The following is a 25,391-nucleotide window of genomic DNA, read 5'->3' on the forward strand; positions in this document are numbered from 1 at the left end:
CATTTTGGCCATTTCTCTCTATTATGATGTTTTATTAGATATATAGGTACTCTGCCACTATTTTACATTAGAGACAATATATAGGGTCAGGAACCTGGGATTCAGTAAAAATTAGTAGGAGCGTATTTGAGAGAAATGCAAGGGTATTGTCTCATCTTCCCATACACAACATTTCAGAATATGGGAAAAATACTTGTTTCTTTGGGAACGGGGAGATTGAACTACTCTGAGAAAAGAAGCAGGGTGTAGGGATGGCTAACAGAAGTGGGAGCTCAACTAATGTGGTAAATGGAACAAGAACCGTTAAAGGAAAATATGAGCAGCAGTGCACATGGCCTCTGTAAGTTGCCCTCCTGATGGCATGTGTGTAGTAAAGTGGAACTGCTCAGCAGCAGAGGGTATGAAGGAAGCTATTTCTTGGTCCTTCTGTATTTGTATACCTAGCACATCTGCTGTTTTGGGGTGATCACTGTTCTCACCTATGTATAACATGGGCGTTTCGCTTTGTTCGTTTAATTATTAATATGTATTATTTGTCCTAAAATGACATCAAAACATCCATATTTTTTCTCACTTATACTTTTCACCAAGCATTAAAGCTTTGGAAATAGAAGTCATGAAATTTAACTGAAGTCAGGAAGAAGTCTGACCCTAACTGATAGTCCTGAATATCAGAGGCTCATGAAAATGCATTGCTACAGAAACACACTTTTATCTTACAAATTGCTTTAGGAGTAAAGGAATAACTCTAAACATTGAAATTGCTTTCAAAAATTCTCTATGTTTTTTTGAGATAAATATGTCTAGTACATGTTGCAGAGCAGGAGATGAGCCTGCAATGAACAAAGAAATGAAGAGATCCTGGCAAAAAGCACAAAGTTTACCATCTAAACAGACTGGTCATACTGTTTATCCTTCGGTTTGCTATTAAAATGCATTGCGTTGACTCTGTTCCCTGGTTACTGTCCCAGTAGGACAGTCGTGCTATTAATCAAGATCCTAGTTAAACAATATTGTTCAGCAGAATTCCTTTATCTTAGGTTCATAACACTGGATTTGCATACGGTGTGTACACACCACCTCATTTGAAAGCTGTGTGAATCAACACTTACGTGATTGTGTTGTTGTTTTTAATTTTTACAGATGCAGATTTACTTCTACAATCCTGATGACTTTGACAGTTTTGGAACAGCAGTTCTAGAAAACAGGGTAGTAGGAGCCATGGCCGTGTTTTTTCAAGTAAGTTTAAACCTTTAAAAAGGTCTACGTACATAAACCAAAGCTTTCACCAAGTACTGATTATTTCATTGAATTGTTTCAAGCTTAATGGATGCATCTGTTTTCTTGTTCCCACCTGTCTAAGTGAATAATATTTCATATTGTCTGTGTGTGATTTAAAATGTAAATAAGGATATTTAGAAATGTAATGAAAAATTTTGCCTCAATTGTTTTGATTTGATAGCTGCTTTACAGATGTGGATTGGAGAACACATTTATCATGGAACTTCACTGCTGAAGTACGTTGCTTGGGTCCCTGGAATACTAACAGGGATGTGAACTGGTTCTGCTTAGAGAAAACTTAAAATTCAAACATAGCTTGGGAGAAAATTAATCAATAAGTTTCATCAATCTTATCTGTAGCAGCTTCTTCTAAATTGTCATAGTAACAAGTTCTTGAGCATACCAGGTTTCCAAATGAGTGAATTTATGCATTCACTTTTTTAAAATGCATCCTCAAGAGTGTGAACGCTCAGCTAGCTCATTTGTTGGTTCAGCACGCTTGAGGACTGCAGCACGGGTTAGAGACTGCTGTTAGCGACGGCTGGCAGGTCAAGTCACGTGGCAGTGGTGTTCAGCAATGTGGGCTTTTTGTCATGTTTTATCAGAAATGGAGTTTTTCCTTACTGACTCGAGGGTGAACAGAATGGAGTGAGAGCAGCTCCATCCCACCAAGCTGTCAGGAACTGTGAGAAGTAGCTAATGAAGATTTTGAAGTAACTCAAGGTGTTGCTTTTTCAAAAGGAGGGGAGGGAAGAACAAGGAAAAACGCTGGTCCTCTGTGAGGTTTAGTGAGAGATTTTACTGTGGAAGAAAATGGTCTCACTGTTACCTTTGTGAAGGCAGATAAAAAAGAATATACAAGTACCCATATGTAAATACCTCCCTCTTTTCCTTATGATGTTAGAGTGACAAGCCTGACTCTCCTGCTTAAATTAAACAAGGTTGTCTTTTTCTATGTCACTGATTTTGATCAAATGCTTTGATAAGGAGAAAAGGACAGATCCTTGTATTGCATAAATTGCTGTAACTCTGCTGACATCAGACTAGTGGAAGTAGGCATGTTAAATTCATCATTGCTGAATTCCGCGCACTTCTGTGGCGTTTCGTGTTAGAGTAAAGTTGGTGGAGCTGCGATAATTTGCAGTGGCATAGCAGGACGTTTCCCTAGACTTCCTAATCTTGCTGTGATGTGGGAAGGATTGGGCAATTGACTTTGGCCTTACGTGACAGAAGTTTAGAAATAGAACAACCGGAGTCACTGTTAGGTGATTTATGCCATGATGGAAAGCTGCACGTTGTATGTGAGCAATGTCAGAAGGAGCATGTGTTATGTCATGGTGCTCAATGCACATTGTGGGACAGCATGTCTGGAATTTAATTACCTAAATTTAATTGCAATTTGTTGCCCAAATAAGCTCCACATAAGCTGTGTGAAGCACTGCCCCATGTCACACCATTTCCTAGTCTGTATGTAACATTTATGCCCCCCCCAAAAAAAAACAGGTTTTAGAGGATCTTATAATTGTAGTGGGAATGTCATGTATTCCCCATGTGCAGATCCAGGTGCTGTGCTTACTATGAGTCCCACTTTGCACAACTCCGAGGAAACCATTAAACTCACTAAAAATAACCTAAAATACTCAGTAATGCTGTAAAAAACCATCTTTGATTGTAAGAGACCTCAAACTCTTTAAGACGACAACCGAGTGTTGTGGTCTCCTGAGGGATGCAGAAATCTATACTCTTCATCATCTCTAGCCCTGCAGGCCACAGGACATTAGGCTGTAAAGTCCAGGTGATGGTGCAGTAGGGCTCCTGCTCCAGGAGCCATGAAATCTGAAGGCATTACCTGATAAAGAGTCACTGATCTCTTCCAGAGTGATGGGGTTAAGGTAATCCTTGGCAAAGTGACCCAGCAACAACCTGTTTTGTGGCTGAAAGGAAATGGTTTCTTTCTTTATTTTTCCCCTTTTCTCTGGGTTGAAATGGTAAATCAGCAACGTGCCATTAAACTTCTGAGTGTATCAGGTCTTCCTTTTGGGTAGCTCAGCCCAAAGTCCCCATCCTGGAGGGGCATGCGCTGAATTTTGGCCCATGTGAGCAAATGCTAAGGAAGTCGGTGTGATCACTGCTATTTTGACCATCAGGAGGGTTTTCCTTTTCGTCCAAGGGAGGTACAGCTTCTGTACTGAGGGTTAGTAACCAATGGTGATAATCCTTTGCAGATCCATGCCGTGTTTGTTGGAGGTGCTGCTGTAGTTCCCTCTGCTGTGTATCGTGTGATGGAGTTGGTGAACTGTGACTTGGAAAACATTTACATAAAATTTCGTTCAGAAATACCTGGTATGCCTTTAGCCTAGCTCCCAAGGGCACCACGTGGATAGGCTACTATTTCATGCAACTAATTTTAAAATTAACTCATAGTAACTGTTAAATTAAATGACCCTATGATGTCCATGTCCACATCTTGATTGGCAGCTGTAACTATTCAGATACTAATTTCCTAGTCTCCTTAGTCTGTTCTTTTCTGAGCTCTAGTCCCACCTCTAACAGTTATTTACAAAACAACATTAAAAAATTGCACTGATGCAGGGCCTACTGTTTGTTTGTTTGTTTGCAAACACATGAGAAGACTGAATTATGCATCCTTCTCTATGTAAATATTTTAAGGTAAAAATTATTGGCTAGCTTTGCCATCAAGTCAAGATTTGGATTTTTGCTAATGAGTTAATTCCATGTTGGAATGAATGTGTGCTGTGGTGACTGAATTTATGGTCTGGCAGGTGGGTTTTGTTTGACTGAAGTTCACAAATGTTCCCTTGAAAATCAGGTTCTCCAGTGAGTGAACATTATACTGAACTGTATAATTATTGGTGAAACATTAAGTAATTAAGAACCCTCTTTCCTCGTTTTTAAATAATTTAACTTACACTATATAAGAATTTTACTTATTGAATTCATTCTTTCAAGGGCAATTTCCAGGTAAAGCACGTTGGTTCTGAACTTGGATAATTGAAGCACTTGGAACTTTATTGTAATTGCTGCTAATTACATCTCTGCTTTTCTCGTTGCTTTCATTGTAAGCTCTGTTGATAAATTCTCTTTTTGTTTGCATGCTGCAGGTCAGTTGACCTGACAAATGAAGAAAATTGCTAGTTGAAATCAGGAACAATTCTTGCATATACAAGCTGCTATAAGTGCTCATTTCTGTAGTTCATTGTGGGTAGATGCTCAGAGGGTGTCACATGAAATTGCTGGGGACTCTAGAGCAGCTATTCTCAATTTGCAAATATGATGATCTGGTCTGAGATCTCTACCTGGGCTGTGAAAGCTGTGTTTTGCATTGGCATGCAAGTTGTAAAGCAATCAGGTGTGCTGAGGAAAAGGGTCCCTGTTCTGTGTGACAGAGGAGCAAGGTGACTTAGGCACCTCTCATCTGTCTTGGTCAAATTATTTTAAAAGCTATTCAGCCGGAACGAGCTGAAATGGGTAAAAGGGAGCTCCAGACGCTGGTGCCAAAATGCAGAATGGTCATTAAAGCCCATACACGGGCTTCAGTGCAGGAAGGGGAATCAGTGGGAGAAAGGGCTGTTTTCTTCAAGTGGGAATTTCTGTAGAAAATGCTTCGTGCATTTCAAGAGGAAGTGGGAATTGCAGCATGTAATAGCAATGTGAGCCGTAAAGCTCTTGTGTGTGTTTTGTTGCTGTTATTAAAGAAAACTTTTTTTGGGGGGGGGTTATTTTTGGTTGTTTTTTTGACCATACGTGACAGTGTTGGGGCTACTTGGTGTATCTCAAAATGAAACTAGTGCTAGTGGGAGTTTTACAACTTCTCATGTCCATTTCTTCCAGCCAGCAGCATCCTCGTAGTCTTTAGTAAAAGCTTCTGGGTTTGCAGACATGATGACAGAGCAGGGACAGGACCCATGTTGTCTGCAGCGTGTGCTGAGTCCACCTCATCTGCCGAGACACATTTCAGGTCCCAGTCCAGCAGTCCCACTTAAGTCTTGATTTAAAAGGTCCTAAACTCGAATAGTTTGTGTACGTGCTTAATTTCAGCCCTTGTAAGGTTCAGCTTGTATTTAATGATATTCTGGCTCTAGGCCTCAGTTAATTGTCAGGCTGAGCCAGTTTTGAAGCAAGCCAGCAGTAGAAGGGAAGGCCCAGATCTCTCACTGGCTCCTGAATCATCCATTCGTATACATCTGTGTAATACATATTTACAAGTCATATTTAAAATGAATAGTTATTTGGATTAAATGCATTCAGACATATTGCACGGCTCTGTTTTAACCATCTAACAATATAATTCATTGCACACTTCACTACTTGCTTTATTAAAGCCAAACTTAAATATGTTCAAAACAAACATATTGCTTTTGCATTTGAAATATTCATCTTTTGGGCCTGCGGTAGATTCATTACAGGAGAGAATACTTCATTCTTTGATTACTGCTATGAAAAGACACAATACTGATTCCCTAAGCGCTCATCAAATACTCGATAGCTCAGAAATTCAGGAGGAGGTGATGGAATTCTTGTTCCTACAGGGAGGGCCTATAAATCTATTTTAGTATTTGCAAAGAAAGCCATCAGTGATTAGTTACTGGAGCTCAGGTACTCAAACAAATCATCTCTAAAGAAGTTAAAGTAAAAATGAATTTTAAAATAACTTTTAGCAATGCTTTCATCATTAAAATTGTCTTCATAATTGTAAGTGATGTTGGTACCTCGATTACTCGTGAGCTTTAGCATTATGGGGCTAGATTTTTAAAGATAATTAGCTACTTGGGAGCAAGTATGCAACTAATGGGATGTTCAAAGTACATGTCAAAAATCAAGAGTTTGGTCTTTTTCTGGTCTGCCATTTCATATCAGTGAAAGTAATCGTGGCTTTGCTTTTATAAGATTTTTGGTGGTAGTACTTGGTGTGCTTTGTAAAGGTGATCAATAACTCACTTTTCACAGGGGCCTAAGTGAGCTAAACACAATAAATCAGTGGAACACCGTTGAAGTTATTGACTATTTGGCACAAATATGCCCTTTTTTAATGCACGTTTCTCAAATAATACAATTCAGCTTTTAGCTTCCCTAGAAACCCTTTCTTCCCTGTCATTAAGTGTTCCAGGTGTTTTCTATCATAACCGAATAAATTCAGTGAATAACTGCTTTAAATACAGTTCCTATTTAGATAACCATATCTGGTTATCCAGGTAGGAGACCAGAATCCCAAGTCCCTGCCTCAGTTTTTGGCAAATTCCCTAATTCAGCCTCTCCTGTACCAGGATGCTGTTAGGAAGACTGAGCAAAACTAGCTTGATAATGAAAATGAGATGAAGGTGTACCCTTCTCCTGAAACATGATTATGTCCACCTACATGAAGGATCATCAGTGCTACAGTGTTTAGGCAGTATCTTAAAGGTGATTTGCAGTAGCTCAGATAACACATAGGATCATTAACATGCAGGGCATCATCCAGAGTTATTGAGAGGCTTTTCATTTATTTTAATAGACTTCAGATACATGTAAGGGCCTTAAAATTAAATTACAGTATTAATTCTTTTAATGGTTACATTAGAGCCCGTGGTGTTTTATTAATAGTAGCTTATGAATAATAAAACAATTATTATTGATTAGCAGTATTATTTAGTAATTAGTGCAGTTTTTTTATTATCTTCATAACATGAAAATGTGTGCAGCTAGAGCTACTTATTCAGTGCCTTTCAAAAGTATAATTTATATTTGTCAAAGTGAATGCTTGTGTATCAGTAACCCTCCGTGCAATAGAAGACAAGCAAAACAATTTGAAATGTTTTTGTGCTCACTGAAGTACATTTTCCTAGTATTTTTAAATCATTGCAGCTATTTTAAAACTTCTAGTCATTACTAATAAAAACAGTAGTAGGGCCTATAGATAGTTGAAGAAAAATAGAGCAATACAAAGTAGCTACCCCAAGCGATAAGGGATGAGCAAATCAGAGCAGGTAGATTGCGTTTGTACAGCTGTGAGAAAACATATTTCTGAGAAACACCTTGTACAATACATGTAATGATGTACAGTGATACAAAGCATCTCTGGAGTAGAGAATTCACCTAACTTTCCAGTAAATAAATGGAAATAAACTTATCGAAGGACCAAAGTGATTTTCGGTCATGGAGAATTTAAATACAAAATTATGAGAATTTCTTAAAACCTGCTAGATTTGGGTTGAATTCAGTATGTGAACGGCACTGAACAGTCTCCAAAGCTGGTCTTCTTTAGCCAAACCATGCAAGTTTCGGTGCCTAACAATCAGTGGTCACATTGATCAAAAAACTTGTACTGAAACCCTTTTGTTTGGAAGCTGGGTTTGGGTAGAGGACAAAAATTCATGGAGGGTGTTTCTAGAAAGTTTTACCTTTTAATTTCAGAAAACAAAAAATTTCATAAACTGTTCAAATTTTTATTTCAGATTTTATTCCATTTCAACTTCTCTTGAAAGTTTCTGAGAAATTTGAATATTTTTGAATATTTTATGTAAAGGAAGAAAGTAAGGGGAGAACAGATGGGGAATAGCTCTGTGAGTAAAAAAAATTAAAAAAAAAATAAAAAAATAAGTATATACCCGGTTTCAGTCTTGGTGCTTACTGACTTTCAAGTGCTTAACAATGAGGCTTTATCCTTATTGTGAATCAAACCTTTGTACAGTTTTGTTATGCTTCACGTGTTTTTTAAGGGTAGAATTGCTGTTAAGGTAAGGGAGCAGCAGGCTGCGGGGATGAGCTCAGGAACTCCATCCACCGAGCAAAAGCCGAGAGCTCTGGGGGGAGCACGGTGAGCCAGGAAGGGGTCGGGACTGGGATCCTGGTGTGCTGCTGGGCTCAAGGAACGAGGACATCATTAGAGAGCTGAATTGCACAGGAGAAACGCTGGCCCTCTCACCTGCTGCTGTTGTTGTTGCTGTTTTGCGTGTGTTTTTCCAGCATTGAGTGATCTGCACTACTCCAAATTTTCCATCAATGGAAACTGAAAAGTGCCTCTGCTTCCTGGGGTCACCATACAGAGCCTGGGTTCCTGGTAATCCCCCAGCTCAAACTCCAGACAAACACGAGCAAAGTTTCTCTTGGCTTGCAGAGTTCTGTGTAGCCAAGCTTGCTCATTCACATGGCTCTGCATTTGCCGCGGCTTACTCATGAGAAGGAGCCCATGTGGCTAAGTCGAAGGCTGCTAAGAGCAGAGATGTTCACACAGCAGCCCGAACATCTGAGCAAGCGTGCTTGGAGGAATGAAGTACAACTGCGTGAGCGAAAGGGGGGCTGGATTTGGAGGCAGACAGACTGACAGGGCGGCTGAAACAGATCGTTCTTGGAAGCAAACACATCGTTCTGCTTCTGCTTGCCTGTGTTCTGCCAAGAGGCATTTGCAGTCTCTAGATCATGATGGCTGCAACCTGCTGTGTTGAAACTTTTCTATCCACAGGCTGACTGTGCAGCATAGAAAGATAATCTACCTTATGTGCACTTATCTTCTTCAGCGCCCAAGCAATCGTCTTCCTTTCCCTTCTTCTCTCTGGCTTTATGAACTCATTCATGGTGTTTTCCTATAAGGCAGGAGAGCAGGAAGCAAGATTTTATGTCAGATGACCTCCAAAATGCAATACTTTCATTTAAAGCCTTTTTGTTAGGTTGAGAAGCCTTTTTGTTAGGTTGAGTTTTAAAGGATATGGTCTGTACGGAACGCGGTGTCATGCAGCCCTTTTTGCAGTGCAGAGTGAAATACCAGAGTGCACAGAGTCTTTGACTACTATATTGTTTTTAATTTCAGATATTTCTAGAGAAATGCGACTTCCCAAGCATCTGGAGAAGCGTCTAACTAAAGATAAAAATTAGATATATTTTTCTCCCATAAGTGCACTGTAAATGCCTTCGTAACTGCCGAGGCTTTTAACTTGTGCTGATGCTTCCCTGGATTTGAAGTAGCAGTGGGGAGGGTGGCTGGCAGTGGTGATGCCTTACTGAGTGCCTTTTACTTTTTGTGATGAAACACACTTCATTGCTATTTTATTTATTTATTTATCTTTAATGGAAACATGACAATTGCCGATGTTAGGAAGTAACTATAAACTTTTTTGCTGTTGAGAGGACTTGAACTCCAAACTTGTGCAAATTTTCAGATGTGAAAAAACACTTTCTGTATGCTTTATGGGGTCTCTTCTAAATGTCTTGAACGATCTGTTGTAACCGTTAATGTGAGCTGGTCACGTGCATTGCATGGGGAATAGATCTCTTTTCTCTTCCAGTTTAACGTTCGTCTGAATGTCAGGATCATTATCTTTTGGTTTACAGCATTGTAAATGCTTTTGATGTGCAGCTTTTTTGCTTCTCAATGGTTATTAATTGATTAATGTATTACGATTAATCCCAAGTGGGATGCTGTTATTAACTTGCTTCATTAAATTACATATCAATTTGTTAGCCTTAATTCTCATAATTGTCCCCTTATAGTTTACTGGTTTTGTTTGAATAACTTGCCCTGAGAACATGAGCAGCATGCATCTACATACTCTCCTGCCTCCTTTTCCTTCCCTTCACCCTTCACACTCAAAAGTGGAGTCAGATTAGGAATATTTAGTGTCTAATGTCAGCATTTTAAACACAATAATTTACTTCTCTGTGATTTAAAAATATACTGCCTTAAGAAAATAAATCATTTTGTAGTCATGCAGTAAAAAATCTTTCAATTGATAGAAAAATATCTTGTGGAGTTTTCATTACCAGACTCCTGAAAATGACACTTCGATGTCTAATATGTAAAAATTACAGTCGTCAGTCTATAATCTCACCCCCTCTGCGGTTCAGGAAGATTGATACTCAGGAAGTCTGCTGATTATAACCATTAGACTAAAAAACAAATTAGTTCCCTAACTACAGTAATGCTTTTTGCGTTTTACTCTCTGGTGTGCTTTGTTGATGTGTCACTTTGTCATTTCATCAAACAGACCTGGAGCTGGGTGCCGTGAGAGCTGGGCCAGAGTAGAAGGCCCCCAGGCTTCGTGCAGGCTCCCATCATTCGCCTGTTTTCTGCTTTAGGGATACCAGCCCCATGTAGAGCCTGTCTTTGTGTCTCTGAGCATGGGGAAGTCATTGAGCTTGGCTTGTTTTCTTTGCTGCAAGTACCTGTTCTCATCGCTGCGATAGCAACGATTGCTTCATCCCCCACCCTTCTTACTTGTTTCGAGTCTGGTGCATTTTGACTTAACCTTTTTTGTTTAAGAGAAGGAGAGAGAGGCTAGAATAAAATGCTATTTTTTGCTATCCAAGACTTCGGAGAGTTTTGCTAGAATTGGTCTTGGTTACAGAATCAAAGGAGATGTAAAGCTTTATGCTCATCTCCTTTCCTTTCTCCTCTCTCCCCGACACCGCAGCTGCCTCTGAATGACTCCGTTTTCTCCCTCTTGTTAAACGTTCAGACTGGATACCAGGAAGATCATTTTTTATGTCTCTCTGCCTACCTTTTTTTAAATTTAATTTGATTTATTTTTCTGCAAAGCCCGTCCTCAGTAGCCATCCAGGACTGATACCCCATTTGTCTCTTGGAGGACTAATCAAGTGTATGCGGTTTTACATTCACAGGACATAGGCAGTGAGATCTGACATTTCCATCAGGAAGCTCTCAGGTCCACGTGAGGCACAGTCCTTCTTGGAAGCTGCACATGATTTGTGTAACCCCTAGAAAAATGGCACTGGTTTTCATCCTCTATATCTGCAGGTGTCTCTGGTTACCAGTTAGCGTTATGGCACGTATTAAGTCGAGGTGAGCGCAGGATCCATTCATAAATGATTGCCTGGTTTCACTTTGTACCATAAAAGAGAGATTGGTTGTAAAGTCTGAATATATAAAATAGATGGATAAAATTGGGACTTCCTTTGCCTTTAGATCTTCTGGCTCAGAAGGAAAAGTTATTCTTATTAAATTTAAGCTGTTCTGCCTGAAGAATTATTGCTGTAGTTCTCAGATATAACAGTGCCAAGTTTCTCCTAGTATTGGCAATAATAAACAATGCAAGCTTCAGACAGAATTTCCTGGGTAGCATACCAAATGTTCTAGAAAACCTGCTCGGACAGCAGCTAATACATTTTTAATACAAATAAAACATAATTCTTTAGTCTTGTTTCAGTTTGATCCCTAAGGTGGAAAAAGTATACTGACTATGCATAATTTATATATTTTTTTGAAGTGTTTACCCAGATACTCCATTCACAAAGTCTCTTTTTCTTAATAGGTTGCTGCAAGATGTAAGAATCACTTAGGGCTCGCGTTGTGCAAATAAATGGAACATGTCGTTTTTGTGCAATCAGCAAGGGGGTTACCTCCTCATCTCAATTCTGCTTTCGCCTGTGCTGCCAGCAAGAGCAGTGGGCCCACCCCGTCAGCCCTTAGCCAAGTCACAGAGCAGGTCCAGCTGCGAAGTCAGTGCGTTTTTCCCAGGCTGTGCGCGCTGTGAAAGCACAGAAGCGTGCAAGGGAGGGAAAAGGGGAGGTTGGGAGCAGAAGGTGCTGCCCGCCCCTCTCAGGGGCAGCGTCAGGTTGGTGTGTCCGTGTATGTACCACCCCGGTTATTACCGATGACACATGTGGTTTCCTCTATAATTCCTATACATTGCACATAATGCAGATCAAACATGCAGGCAAATATCCCTCAATAATTTAATATAATCTCTTCTAAATGACTGCAAATCCAGTGTTCCAGGTTACTGCCGGAGGGTCGAACTGTTGCTGGTTTTTATCATCTGTAGTGTCTGTGCTGCAGGACAACTGTGGGAGAGATGAGTATCAAGGGTTTTCTGAGCCGGTGCTTTTCTTTCCAGGGGTCAAAGAAAGGCAATGAAAGTAAATCAGAGGCTGGACTGGTCCCTTTTTTTATGTCTTTTTACAGAGGTAGACGTTTATATGTATGGCTGATGGCTTAACTGATAATGCTGATGGCATATCACCCCCCAAAATAATTCTGCAGCCGAGATGGCAGCTTGCCCAGAGCAATTCGTGTATCTGATGTTTTACCTCCTGTGAATCTAAATCAGAAATCCTCTAGTTCATAGGGTGGAGATGAGGGGGTGTAAACCTGGGAATCCTTTTACAGTATAATTTTAGTAGCTTTCAGATGTCTTCTACATCTGAGGTTCACTGAAAAGCACGCTAATCCAGCTGAGGTAGTGAGTTTGAGAAGAGCTAAATGGTCCCAGTTTGAGTAATATTAAACCCTTCTTTGTTTTAAGTTCAGGTGTGCTTGCATCAGAGTTCTCTGAACAAAACCAGCAAAGTAGCTGGGATGAGTAGCTTTTATGAGCATTAAACTCTACTGGAGATAGATGAGAGTCAAGAATGCCAATCACAATCTTATTCTGTGCTGAAAATTGAAATGTGTGTTAAATAAAGACTGCTTAAATCTGTTCGCAGCACCTCTGAGCAGTAAGTTTTCAGAGGCTTGCAAGATGGAGCAGGATTTTTCCTGCAAGCTCACAGTGTTTGCAACTGCTTTGCAGCTCTGAGAGGACTGAGAAGCCCAACACTGCCTGGCTGATACCATCAAAAAAAGTATTTAGCTGCTGATTGTAACCGTACGATTTCTGTGAATCAAAAATGCATTGTAATGGAGTCATTATCAAGAGTAAAGAGACTCTCTGATAGAAGGTATTGGCTTTTGCAACATGTATACTGTATCAAATGAAGCCTAACTGGAGATTCGGCAAACTGTTCTTTATGAGTAACGTAAAATGATGTACCACATTAGAAGGTAGCTTGGTTATTACAAAGCTCAGTCTTGCTTCTGAGAGAATGGATTTTTTCAGCGGAAAATTCATCTTTACTTGCTGCAAGAATATTGCTAAAACAGATTAACTGTGAATCTCAGTGTATTTTATAGTGTGTCTCATGTTATTTTAAGGCTGTAAATATATTAGCTGATCTGTAAGCATTGCTTAAGTTACTGCTCTCTGGGTTTTAGGAGAAATAGGATCCCATTATGCTGGAATCAGGATGATTGAATTAAATCATCCCTTTTGATATATGATTTTCCCTTGGGATCATACCACCAGATCAATATTTAAAAACAGCTATGTGGGTAAATGTTGATTAGAAAGCAAAGCTCCATAACCCTAACAGCTAAGATAGTATTTCTGTGTGTATTTTATCTGTGATCTGTATGGTATTATCTACATGCCTGTATAGTAGAAGCAGTCAACAGAAAATTTTCTTACTCCTTCCCCCCTGCCTACCTTGCCACCTGGCAAACCTTCTTTATCATATCTGCATCCTATAAAAACACGTAATGTAATTTGAAATACTCTTGTGTGAAACATGATTAGACTGCATCAATCACTTTTCAAATATTTTTTTCTGCATTTCATATTCTAAACTGCTGAAAGCACATGCTTTTATATCCTTCTGCGTTTCAGGGGAGGCATGAGCAGACAGCTAGTTCCCCATCTTGGGTAAACCAGGATTGTTAGAATCTCTCCCCAAACGCATACCAGTCAGATTAAACTTTAGGTTAGCGTGTCGGAATGCTCTCCTTTTGCCAACTCATTACCAGTGATACAGCTAAGCAAACTGTTGCCTTCTGCTACCCCAGATATCTATGGAGATTTATCATTTTTCAGCTAATAAGCTTACCTTTTCTAACAACACATGGCCCACCCCACCTTATGGCTAGACTTGTCTCTTCTTATAACTCGAGCAGAGAATTAAAGACCAGAGCAAGGCTGGCTTTTAAACCTAAGGCAGAGCTGCTTGGTGGTCTCTGCGTTGGGGATGAATACATCCATCATTTCCGAGGCTGAACTCGCTTGTTACCTAGACCTGCTCCACGCTGCTCCTTGAGAGGTGTCGATACCTCTCCGTGGACAGATGGTGGGAGAAGGGGGTGACGGCTGGGAAGGTGGCACTGCCTCGGTGTGCGGCAGGGCCATATGGGCACTCAGGCTTAGAGAAACTTGGTCTGTGCCTGCGGCACAGCTGGCTGCTACCACACCTGTCTAATAGAGTTGCTGAAAGGCTGTATAAATTCATGCTGAGCTATGGAGATTATCTCTGTCAGCTGTTCTTGTGTCAGAAGCAATTTTTTTAATGTTGCGTTTATGTCATAAGTGCCCAGCCTATGTCTGCCTGTTAGGACGTACCCTCTTTCTTCCTCCATTACTGCCTGTGCTGCATCTGGGGCATATTTCCAGGGTTTACTGCTAAAAATAGAAGATTTTTAATGCCTTTCTTAGCATACCTTATATTCCAGTGCTTGCTGCCCCCCTATAAATGCAGGTGTAGAGAGAGTGCAAATGCAGGTGTGCCCTCCCATTGTGCTGGGATTAGAGGTCAGTCTGCAGGGAATGTGGGATGTTCCAGGACCAGGCTCTGGAAGCCCTCTCGCCCTCACAGTAGCCACTAGTGCAGTGCTCCTCGTGTGCGTGTTACAGCTGAGCTGGAATTTAAACGGTGTTGGGTCCTCACGTGGTTTGGGGGAGAGCTCTCTGTGCACTGACTCCTAGGTTTGCTCTGTACCAGCTCAAGGGTTTGGCAGGGGAAAGTCTAACACAGGTTGTAGTGTCTGCAATAGGTGGTCGTATGATGGTGGTGCCAGGCTTTGAGAAGAGAGATGAGAAGTTTTTCTAGAGGTGGATACTGAAACTGGGGTCAGAACCAAAGTATGTGCCAGGAGCCCGGACATCCCAGTGGACTGATCACAGCGTTGGTGGTAGGATCATAAGCAGCAAGTGTGATCTGTGGACACCCAGGAATTAAAGCACCAGGGAGTGAACAGACAAGGTTATAAAGAAGGAAGTAAACTTCTGTAAATAATAGGTGGGTTCTCTGGCAGGCAGATTCAGAGAGCGTGAGAGGAGAGGAGATGGAAGACTCTTCCTGAGAGCGTTCCTGTGTGCACCCGCCTGCAGGAAGCTTCTCCACTGCTCTGAGTCAGACTGGACTTGTAAAAAGAGCACCTTTTGTTCTAACCGTGTTTTAAGTTTTGTTTTAAATGTTATTCAGTTGCATTTCATTTCTTCACTCAATCCTTTTCCTGAGAATTTAAGATTCTGGCAATTTTGAGGTTGCATCCTCTGTCGGAAGAGAGCTTCCTGACCAGAGCCAGAGCTTGAAAACCCCCTCTGTAGATGGGTCACACTCGGCAGGAGCACCGGAAAGCTGCAAGAAGCCCGCGGAGCGGAGGCATGAAGGGTAAAGCATCCTGAGGAGTTCTGTGGCTTTAAGACTATCACCTACTCGCGATGATTGAATAGCATTCACTTTGCCACTGCTGAAATGTAGAACATCTTGAAACAAGCGTACATGTCATGTTAGTTTTTGCGATTCTTTGTATTTCAAGAGGAAGAAACTGCTGCCACAAACTCAGTGTTTCCCAGGCTTTTAATGCACTTGTATTTTAAGTGCTTTTTTCTGCACAATAATTTCCCCGTTTCCTCTAAACACAAGCCATGATACTCGTTTGAAATGTTTTTGTAAGGAACTGAGTGAGTTGTTGGGTCATTCTAACCAAGTGAAAAACAAACAGCTTGACATATGATCCTCACTGTTGTGTGTAGTGTTCCACCGGGTGAAATTGGGTGGGTTTTTTTGAGTTGTGCTTTTGTTGCTGCAGGAACTTGAGCAGCGCAGAAACGGCTGAGAAAAAAAATTGTGGGCCACATCCTGCCATTCTTAATTCAGTGGCTTAAAGAAAATTTAGATGAGGACTGCCTCTCAGATTTCTGCTGCTGTGACAGCTCCGCTGCTGGTACCTGCCCTGGCCCAAGGATGTCCCTCTTGGTGCATCTCCTGCCCATCAGCAGTGGGAGTCCTTGGCAGTCCCGCAGCTGGGCTCTGCGCCCTTTCTGCTGGAATCAGTTTCCCCGACCTAGCCCATTTGCTGTCCTCTGTAGCCCAGGCTGATTTTTGTCCCTGTCTCCATGGAAAGACATCCGGGTAGGGGTGGAAGGAGACAGGGACCTCCTCAGTGGTGCGGAACGCAGAGGGAGGAGAAGAGGAGGTGACACAACCGTGCAAGGGTTCTCGAGGGGGTGATGTGGAACGATTTGGGAAGAGAAGATGCTGTAGCGTTGGAGGAGACAGAAACAGCTCACTGGGTGGGAAGAAAAAGTGAGGAGGATGTGGCAGGTGGGCGATGGAAAAGGGAGGTGGCTCAGAAATGAGAGCGGAGGCACAAGTGAAGAAACTGAGGATTAGCTGGTACTTTCTTACCGTAGGTACTGTGAGTACTGCACTGTGCAAGGATGTGGCATTTTGAAAAGGTGCACACGTCTGCAGGAAATTAAATTACATTGAGAATTTTTATAAGACGAGAAAAAATCAAGCACTTGCTTGAGAGAGAACCATACATACCAAAAAAAAGTGTATTATGGTTGACTGACTTGCTTGTCCTCTTGCGCCAGGAAGCTATTAATGAACACCACTGGTCTAAAATAGGGTTCTTGTACCACAAAGACGCCCGGAAACCCAAGCGCCCTCCCGGCCCACCGCTTCGTTAGGCACGGGAAATGTGCTGTGGCTGCTGCAGCAGTTTCAGGAGATGAGTTCACACCAACCTACTTAAAAATGAGGCAAAAGGAACAAGCAAACTACGCAGGAGTTTGATGTTTCAAAGCAGGAGATAAAAATTCTGCCCTACAACAATTCGTTTTCATTGGATTTCTAATTTAATTGTGAACTGAGGTGTGGTTGTCATTGGGGAAGTGGCTGTGTAACTTAATTGACATTTCTGCATCCTTTGTGTTTGTGACTCATAGATGCCGGCTTGAGTCATCTTGTACTGGCGGGCTGGAGAGAGCCGCTGCTGCAGTCGTGGGGAAATGAGCTGAGGGCAATGCTGGGAGAGAGAGAAAAATGAGGACTTTTCATGTAGAATGAATGAAAGATGCTGGGAAGCTGAGACAAATCCTTTTCTTCGTTTTAAAGGGGCGATTGTTGTGACCTCTGTCACCAAAATCCTTTGTGTCGTCTGCAAGAGAGGAAAAAGGCCGGAAATCTCTACTGCATCCTAGGCAAGCTTAGCTGGAGCAATTAAATTACAAACTCCTGCAAAACGCTGGGGTTCCAGATGCCCATCTGAGCTGTTCCCTTCCACCCTTCACATTTTGCTCAGCACATTTTATTTTGTTGTTTAGCCACCAGGAAAAAAAAAAATAGCTGAAGGTGTTTCTTGTTTTTTTCTCAGTTGCATATGTTTCTACCAGATTCAAGCCAGGAGCAGAAGAAAATGAAAACTAATTTCCATTCTTGGTTTCACAGTTTTGAGTTCAGCCTCTCCAAACATGTGAAGCTGTGTACCAAAGAGTGGGTGCTGTGTGATGATCTGGCTGTAGTGCTCCTGATGGTTTTTTTCATTATACCATTTCATTTCCCCCTGTACATAGGTCAAAATGGTTATTTTTGCCTAAAAACGCACATAAATTGGACAGATTATGGAAACTCTAAACCAGGCCTAACTCTATTTTTTTTCTTTTAAACTCAGATGGTGAGAGCAGTTTATAACTGATGGCAGTTTTTATAAAATAGGCTCCATCCTGATAAAATGTTACCCCCTGGTGTGTCATTTTTCCAGCTGAACTGCTGGTAGGATTGAGAGATCTTGCACACTGCTGCTTAAATAAGTAGACTACATGCTCTATGAAGAAATCATATTATTTTCTCAAAGGAGAACAAGTAGGCTCAGTGCACCAAAATTGCTTTAAATAAACTTGCAGCTCCTCTTTCCCTTTTTTTGCGCAGCTGCAGATGGTACAGTCTATCAATCAAGCTTTCTTGGCTTCAAGAATCTGCTGCTGAAGTTGTCTTGCCTCTGTGTTGCAATTACATTTTTGTCTTTTACAGAGCTTTGCATCTTAAACACCCTATTGCTGCTAATCAGATTGTGCTTTTGAGCTGCACATATCTTTTGTTTTTCCTTAGATATATGCTTATTAAGATCTTTCAGTAATTTGTTAATTGAATGTGCTATTCACTTACTGTAAGCCAGCAGTGTCGTGCTTTCGAAGCTCATGAATAGTTTGGTGAAATTAATGCCTACGAGCCTACCCTATCAGTGGTGTGAGTCAAAGTTTGCAAATGAGGGGCTTACAAAAAGAAAGCAAAATGCATTGCTGGCTGCTTATTATTTATTTATTTATATTTACCATTCTGGAGTTGCAAAGCTGGTGGTAGTGAATGGAGGTGATGCTCGGGGAGGAAGCTGTGAAGCGTTGCTTAGCCTGGTGAGCTGATCAGTCAGCTGCCAGCACGTGTACAATACGTGGTCAATGTTTCTGTCTGCTAACAAAGAAACTCAACGTGCACAAACAGATCAGAGCGATACTTAGCTCTACCTTTCTGTTTCATGCTCTTGTTTTGTTTTTTTATTGAGACAGTCTTACAGCTTTGGCGAAGTCCTTGGTAAAAATCCTCTTGAGTGTTATTCTGAGGAAGCCTGCACTGTCCATTTGCACTTAGGACACTGATATTTCATCCGACCTTTGGTGTAGAAGTGACTATTTGCGCATCTTGCATTTTCAGGCTTCCCTACTGGGCACAGTGAAAATGTATATTGCTGATCCGTATCTGAGTTTGTCCCATCCTTGTCTGAGGATGTCTGCAACTAACTCAGGCTGAGATGCAGCTGGTACAAATCGAGGGAGGATGCGAGCTAAGGTCGAGAGAAGTTGTGGATGCCTCCATTGCGAGTGGCTGCTTGGCACTCAAACAGAGATAAGGGGCAGCCAGAAGACCTGACCCCAAAGTCAGTTCAGTAGCTTTTAAAACCATTTGGGACTTTTTTTTTTTTTTTTTTTTGGGAAAAAATACATTTTTCTCCTTGGTACGGCTAGTTAATATCTCACTGTAGACACCCTCCAAAGCTGTGATGAAATATGAAGTTAATACATCACTAGCAAGCTTTCAGTCAGGATGATATATTATTCAAAGTGGAATTAGCTAGAGGGATCAATGCACACCCATTATTCTATTTAAAATAATCATTGGAAGACTCATTAACTTTTTTCCCCCTCTTTTCAAACAACATAGTGAATGAAACATCTAAGAACATCTCTGCCAGCGTATGCACCTCTGTATCTTCAGTATATGTTCATTCATAGCAGGATTATTAACACCTGAAAGCCAAAACCCAGACTGAACCCAAAAGAATTTGCTTTCAAATCACTGAACCTGAAACCAGTTGCTGTAGGCAAAGGTGAGCTTAGTTCTAATGCACATTTTTTTAAAAAAAAAATCAAAGGTCATGGCAGTATCTGTGTGAAATAGTGCATGCGCCAGCATAAGGTTCGGTGTCACATCTTGCCTGGGTACGGTACCTGTTATTCTCTCTGATTTCACACATGAGCAGCAGCTTGAAGTATTAAGGGAGCTGTTTCCATTTCTTGTTTTCCCTTACAAATATGTTCTGCAGGACACTCACTTTGGGCAGTTCATTCATTACACGGCAAATGCTTTCCATCTCCCAGCTCACCTCCGCGAGGCTGTAGGCTTTTGGCCAGCTTTGTCCTTTTGCGTGAACTCCCGTGGGAGATGTGCAATTATGAGCGTGTGGGGAGAAGGGGGGAAAATGGAAGAAATTATCATCTGTGGAGGAACAGGAATGTATCATTCCTGGATCATTTGGTGCCTGTGAAGGTGAAAAATATGCAGAGCACCAAATCTGGCTTATCATTGTGTTGGGAGCTCTGTAGGCGTTTTTTGCCTTCATAGATAACTCAGTGTGCTGCAGCTTTGTCCACTATCCCTTTTCACCCATCAATTCTCCTGAAAAAAAGAAAAAAAACACGTCAAATTAAATATATCGTACTGTATTTCAAACCACAACACATGTAAACTTTCTCTGTCTGTTCATCCACATTTCAGATCTGACTGAATTTTTTCCCTTTCTTTTGTTCAGAAGTGTTTAAGAAATGAGATATTTATCCACAACCAGAGTTTACAATGTGGGCTTCAAAAGGGAGAGAAGAGAGACAATGGACTTTGTGCAGAGCTAAAGGGTACCCAAAGCCAGGATGTGTTTCCTTTCTTAGAGCCACCGACCCATGCAGGATTGGAGTGTGATTGTTCAGAAGGGTTAGGAGTAGCACCTACCCAAACTGTTACTTAGCTTAAATAAATAAATTGGCCCCAAAGACAAGAATTTGAGGTTTCACTAGCAATTTGCCAGGTACCTTCCCTTGGAGAAAAGTATGTTTCTTTTGTCTGTATCTTGAATTCTTTGAAATCCTGTTGCTGTGAGGTTAAAATATATGTATTGTGTGGCAGAATGCTTGATTTAATGGGATTCTTCTCATTTCTGTTCTAAAATAGTGAATATCTTTGCCATAGAGCTTGAGGACTGGCATCTGTCCAACAGTACTGCTCTGATAAGAGAATAAATTGTTTAACCACGTTGATTGTCCTGAAACCCTACAGGACAATTTAATCTCTGCAACCTAGTTAATTTATAACAGTTTTCTTTTTTCTTGGTTGTTTGTACAGCGTGTTCAGAGACTTGAGTATTTGGCGGGCGAGCTGTAGATCTTAAGCGCGAGCTGAATGGGAGCTGAAGGCATGCAGTTAGGGGGAATATTACCCCTGACTTTCACCATTGAAATTGAAAGTGGAATTTGACACATTGGCTTCTCTCTGTGTCAGCCATTGTCACTGGCTTCAGCTGCCACGGTTAAGTATGTAGTCATTCATCCTTGGCAGACACCATCCTTTACAGCACAAGAGGATGGTCTCTGGATGTTAATGCCACGGCGCTCTGGGAGCAGCTGGCTATATCGAATTCAAGGCATGCAGATTGTCTTGGCCATTTTACTTAGCAGATGGGTAAGGCTTGATAGATTGAAGATTTAGTTTCCAAGTCAAGGGCCAAATGTTGCAGTGGGAGAGAAAAGTAAATTATATCACTATTCTGAGGGGAAAGGCTCAGGTAGTGTATCACAAAATTGTTGCCATTCATTTTCCCCTGACTTGCACAAAATGCATGTCATTTCACCTTTCAATATAGCTGGCTATGGCATTCTCCTTGGTTGTGAGATGCTTTGCAGTACTGTCTGTGAGCCATTTAATGAGCTTGAAAGCAGTTGCTGCAAATTTATGACAGTTTAATAAGTCTAAATGCCAGATTTTTTGTAGTTGGAAATGAGAGAGAGATTTGTATTTCATATCACTCTGACTGGAAGGGTTTTCTTCTGTTCTTTTTTCCCCACACCCTTTTCTTCAATACAGTAGATCTATTTAAACATATTTTTAAAAGAAAAGCATATTCCTTACTTTTGAGCTGCTCAAGCTATTAATATTCACCTACTTTTTGCAGGGTGACTGGTACCAGTGATGATTAGAGGGTTTTGTGGTGCATCCCCCAGCCTTTCTCATGTTGCTTGGAGGGAGGAGGATAACCTGGTTTTGGAGAGGCACCCAACACAATGGAAACGGGGGGGGGGGAGAGAGTGGAGGGAGTCTTGCCCTCTGGGCAGGGGTCTTTGAATTGCATCTGGTGTAGCTGTGTGGCCTTCCAACTGCCTCAGTGCTTACCTCAGGTTCCTGTGTTTTTTATTTATTTATTCATTATTTTTAGTAAAAAATGAAACTCGAAAATTTTGCCTGAGACTCATTTTTTTTGTGCTTTGTAGAACTGTTTCCAGCAGAAAGACAGGTCATGGTTTACTTATACAAATTAACATATGGTTTAAATTATATAGCATGTGGTATAAATTTGAACACTTTACAATTCTGCTGATTTTTGTGAAATCAGAGACTTAAGAGGTTCTGGGTTTGTTCCATAAAATGATCAGACAAGCGGAGAGCTTCGGCTACTTAACAGATAGAGAAAGACAGAGAAAGGGGGCTGTCTTTTGTTGCTGCTTGTTTGTTTGCTTGTTTTTAACTCATTAGGACATGCTGAGCTTAGTACTGTGGTAACATAGAGGCTTTTTATAGGGTAATGTCCATAATGTTTGCCTTCACCACCGTGGCTTGGTGCTGTACGTTACAGCCCAGCTGTGGGGCTCTCTGTCCTCGTCATGCTCCTTGCACCTCCTCTGGAACTTACCTCTGTGGAGCATCGTTGGCATTATCCTGAGGAAGAGCTTGGCTCCCTGGCGTCCCTCCTGCCCTGTTAACTCTGAGGGCAGGGCTGCAGGAACAGCACTTGCAAGCAAAGGGACAACAGGTTGTGCTGCTGAAAGGTGTTAACGCTCTTGTCAATAGAGTTCATGACTGATCAACCTTGCTGTTAACTGCGGAATGAATCATTTTTCAGTCCCCGCATTAGATGCAGGAGCTGTAAGTAAATGCAACCCGTCTAGGGTAATGATTTCCACCATGACTTCACTTGAAGAACGTCCCTGTTTTATGACTGCAGAATGGGGTCGCTTGTGCATGACCTTTTCCTACATTGCAAATGCCTCTTTTATTCATGGCATTAATGGCAAGCTCTTCACTCTACCCAGAACAGCATGTGCACCAGGTATCGAAGTCACCCAGAGGGTATGATAAGTAAGTTTTTGCTTCCTCATGTCATCTTCATTCCATATTTACCGTATGGTGAGAGCTCTCAGCACAGGAAACTACTTAATGATATTCCTGTGTTTATTTTTCCCTTGCACTTAGCACAATAGCTACCTGTTTGTGCTGAAGAGGATTACAGACATGGTTCAATTATAAATGATGCAAGCAATCGTTATTTATCTTGTTTCCTGCAGACCTATAGAGTGTTAGTCAGTCTTGAGTGAGTGCATCATCTTCAGGAAACAACATTTGTCGTGGTGGTGCTGCGAGTATTTTAGGGCAATTTCAGGATGGTTTTCTGTTTGTCCCATTAATCCATGCTGTGCAGAGCACTCATGACCAGCGGCACAACAGGTTTGTGTTTGTCTGTGAAATTCCTCTGCCTGAGAGATTTTCATTGGTGACATTTCTTCTGTGTTAGCCTCCAGAAGGAGGAGGAGGAATCTCACTGCTCCTGTCTCACAGGTAAAGAAAAGCTTTGGCCAGCTTTGGCAGGCCTGTGTTGGGTGAAGCCAAAGCATCATGACCAAGTCACGGGTGTATGGTCATGCTCTGGCTCTGCAGCTGAGAAATGTGAAATCATTAGAAACATGGCATGTAAAGTCAACCTGAAGAATTCATTACTGTTGTCCTTTAGAATATATCCATAAGATAATAAAAAATACTCTTCTGTAAATCAGATTATATAACAGGAAAAAAAAAAAAAAACAGTTTGTGGTAGGTTTTCGCATCCCGTGCCCTGGCCTTTCTTTGGAGCATCAGCTGTTTTCAGAGACAGGATTCTTGTATGGGTGAATCTCTGATCTCAACCAGCGTGGTAGCTCTAGGGCAGTTAAACCAGAGACATACAGCACTGGGGATAGAACTTGACGTTCTGGGTTTCAGAAACCTGCTTTTTTATATGAACAGCGGCAGAAAAAAAGAGCTGGGGAAGGGAAAAAAAATCAAGTGTTGTTTTTTTTTTTTTTTTAATTTTTTTTAAAGAACTTGAAGGAAAAAAGATGTAAGAAAAGTTTTGCTCTGAATTCTGAACCATTCCACAAAATGAGAAAACTTTTTGGCACTTTTCTACTGGTCTTGCCAAGATCCTGAAAAGGGTATAGCGAGATGTGGGAGAACAGCGTGCGAGTACAAGGAAAAAAGGGGGGAAGCATCTGGAAGGAAAGTAAGCCTATATCCCAAGCAGATCTGAACTGACATCTCCACGAGTGGTACTTGTTTGCCTGAGATTTTTGAGAGAAACATGAGATCCCACTCCTGATACCCTCGGAGAAAACATGATTACAGATGCACGGAGCATATGCTTTCCCACCCCCAAAGAAGTAACATGACTCTTGGTTTCATGCTATTGGAGAACACAACATATTTGCAGAATATGTTATCAAAAAGATTGCTTAGATGGATCTATATAGGCATACCACTTCAGCAGATTAAAGGACGCTGCTGAGGCTGAGGTTAAGAATTGATCTACTTTGACAGAAAATCCCAAAAGGAAGAGTTTTAACCTTTAGGTTTCTTTCCATCTATTTGCTTTCTTTGGACTGATTGTAGCTGTCACCAGAGATAAAAACAAAGCAAACAAAATAGAATTCTGTACAACTTACAGTTAAATAGCAATAAATAAAACATTGTTTGAGTCCAGTGTAAGTTATTCTTACAGTCTTGTGCTAAATAACTAGTAGCTTTTTTAATGATTTTTCTTTAGTGGTGGCCATGGCTTGGAGAAACCTGAATAAATGGAAAAGATGCAGGAACGTGTCTTCCAACAGCTCTGCATTTTTAAAGTGTTTACTGTTGATTTGCCAGAAGCCAGACAGAACTTACAAAGTGGGTCATTGGGTTCAGTATACTGTGATTATTATTTATACAGAGTCCAAAATGTACAGAGAACCCCTTTGGGCACATAAAAGTTCATGCTTCAAAGAGCTTACAGCCTTCAGGCCTAATAATATTATTGCCAGTATCATCTAAGCTATATATATTTCAAAGCTGCTTCTGCTGCTTTCATAATTTTATTGCGAATCTTGCCCTACCTGATCGTTGCGAGTCTTGGAGTACTGCAATGAGAAAAGGATCTTCAATTTCCATTTAAAACTCCAAACCAAAACAAACCTTTTTTTTTTTTTTTTTTTTTTTCTGGAGACAAGAGCATGTGAATGTGTCCTGAATGTAGCAGCTTGGTTCAAAGGCCAAATAAACAGGAAAAAAGGAAAGTTGCCTTTTTTTTTTTTTTTCCCCCTCAATGCAGTCGACTAAAAAGATAATGAGGTTTCTAAGGTTTATTATTCGTAAAGGGGAAGAAGGATGGGAAGAGGTATGGAAACCTGGGCTAGTGGATGCCAGTTTTCTCCTCCACCAGGCAGGTAGAATTAGTGTTTTTATTTTATTTTTTACAGTAATGCAGTTTTGGATGTGCTGCAGTCAGTGATGCAGTTGCTCATCTTAAGAGTGTGCTCCAAGCCAGCTCCGCACATCACACGACAGTGTGCTCCCTGCTGGGCATTGGTTCTTCCCTCATGTTTTCTTCTTTTATCTCCACCGCTTCTTTGCTCAATGTTAAATTGTGAGCAGAAAGTGTTTAAACTGTTTTTCCTCAC

General features: G+C 41.1%; 1 protein-coding gene across 1 annotated transcript in view; it reads left to right on the top strand.

The window, feature by feature from the left end:
- Positions 1-25,391, top strand: part of PTPRG (protein tyrosine phosphatase receptor type G) — a 397,438-nt gene that overhangs the window by 259,423 nt on the left and 112,624 nt on the right. Inside the window, exon 5 of the mRNA XM_032193863.1 lies at positions 1,144-1,239. Coding sequence (XP_032049754.1) covers positions 1,144-1,239 — 96 coding nt within the window. The remainder of the gene's footprint in view (positions 1-1,143; positions 1,240-25,391) is intronic.

Source organism: Aythya fuligula, chromosome 10 (genome assembly GCF_009819795.1).
Source record: "Aythya fuligula isolate bAytFul2 chromosome 10, bAytFul2.pri, whole genome shotgun sequence".
Lineage (NCBI taxonomy): Eukaryota > Metazoa > Chordata > Aves > Anseriformes > Anatidae > Aythya > Aythya fuligula.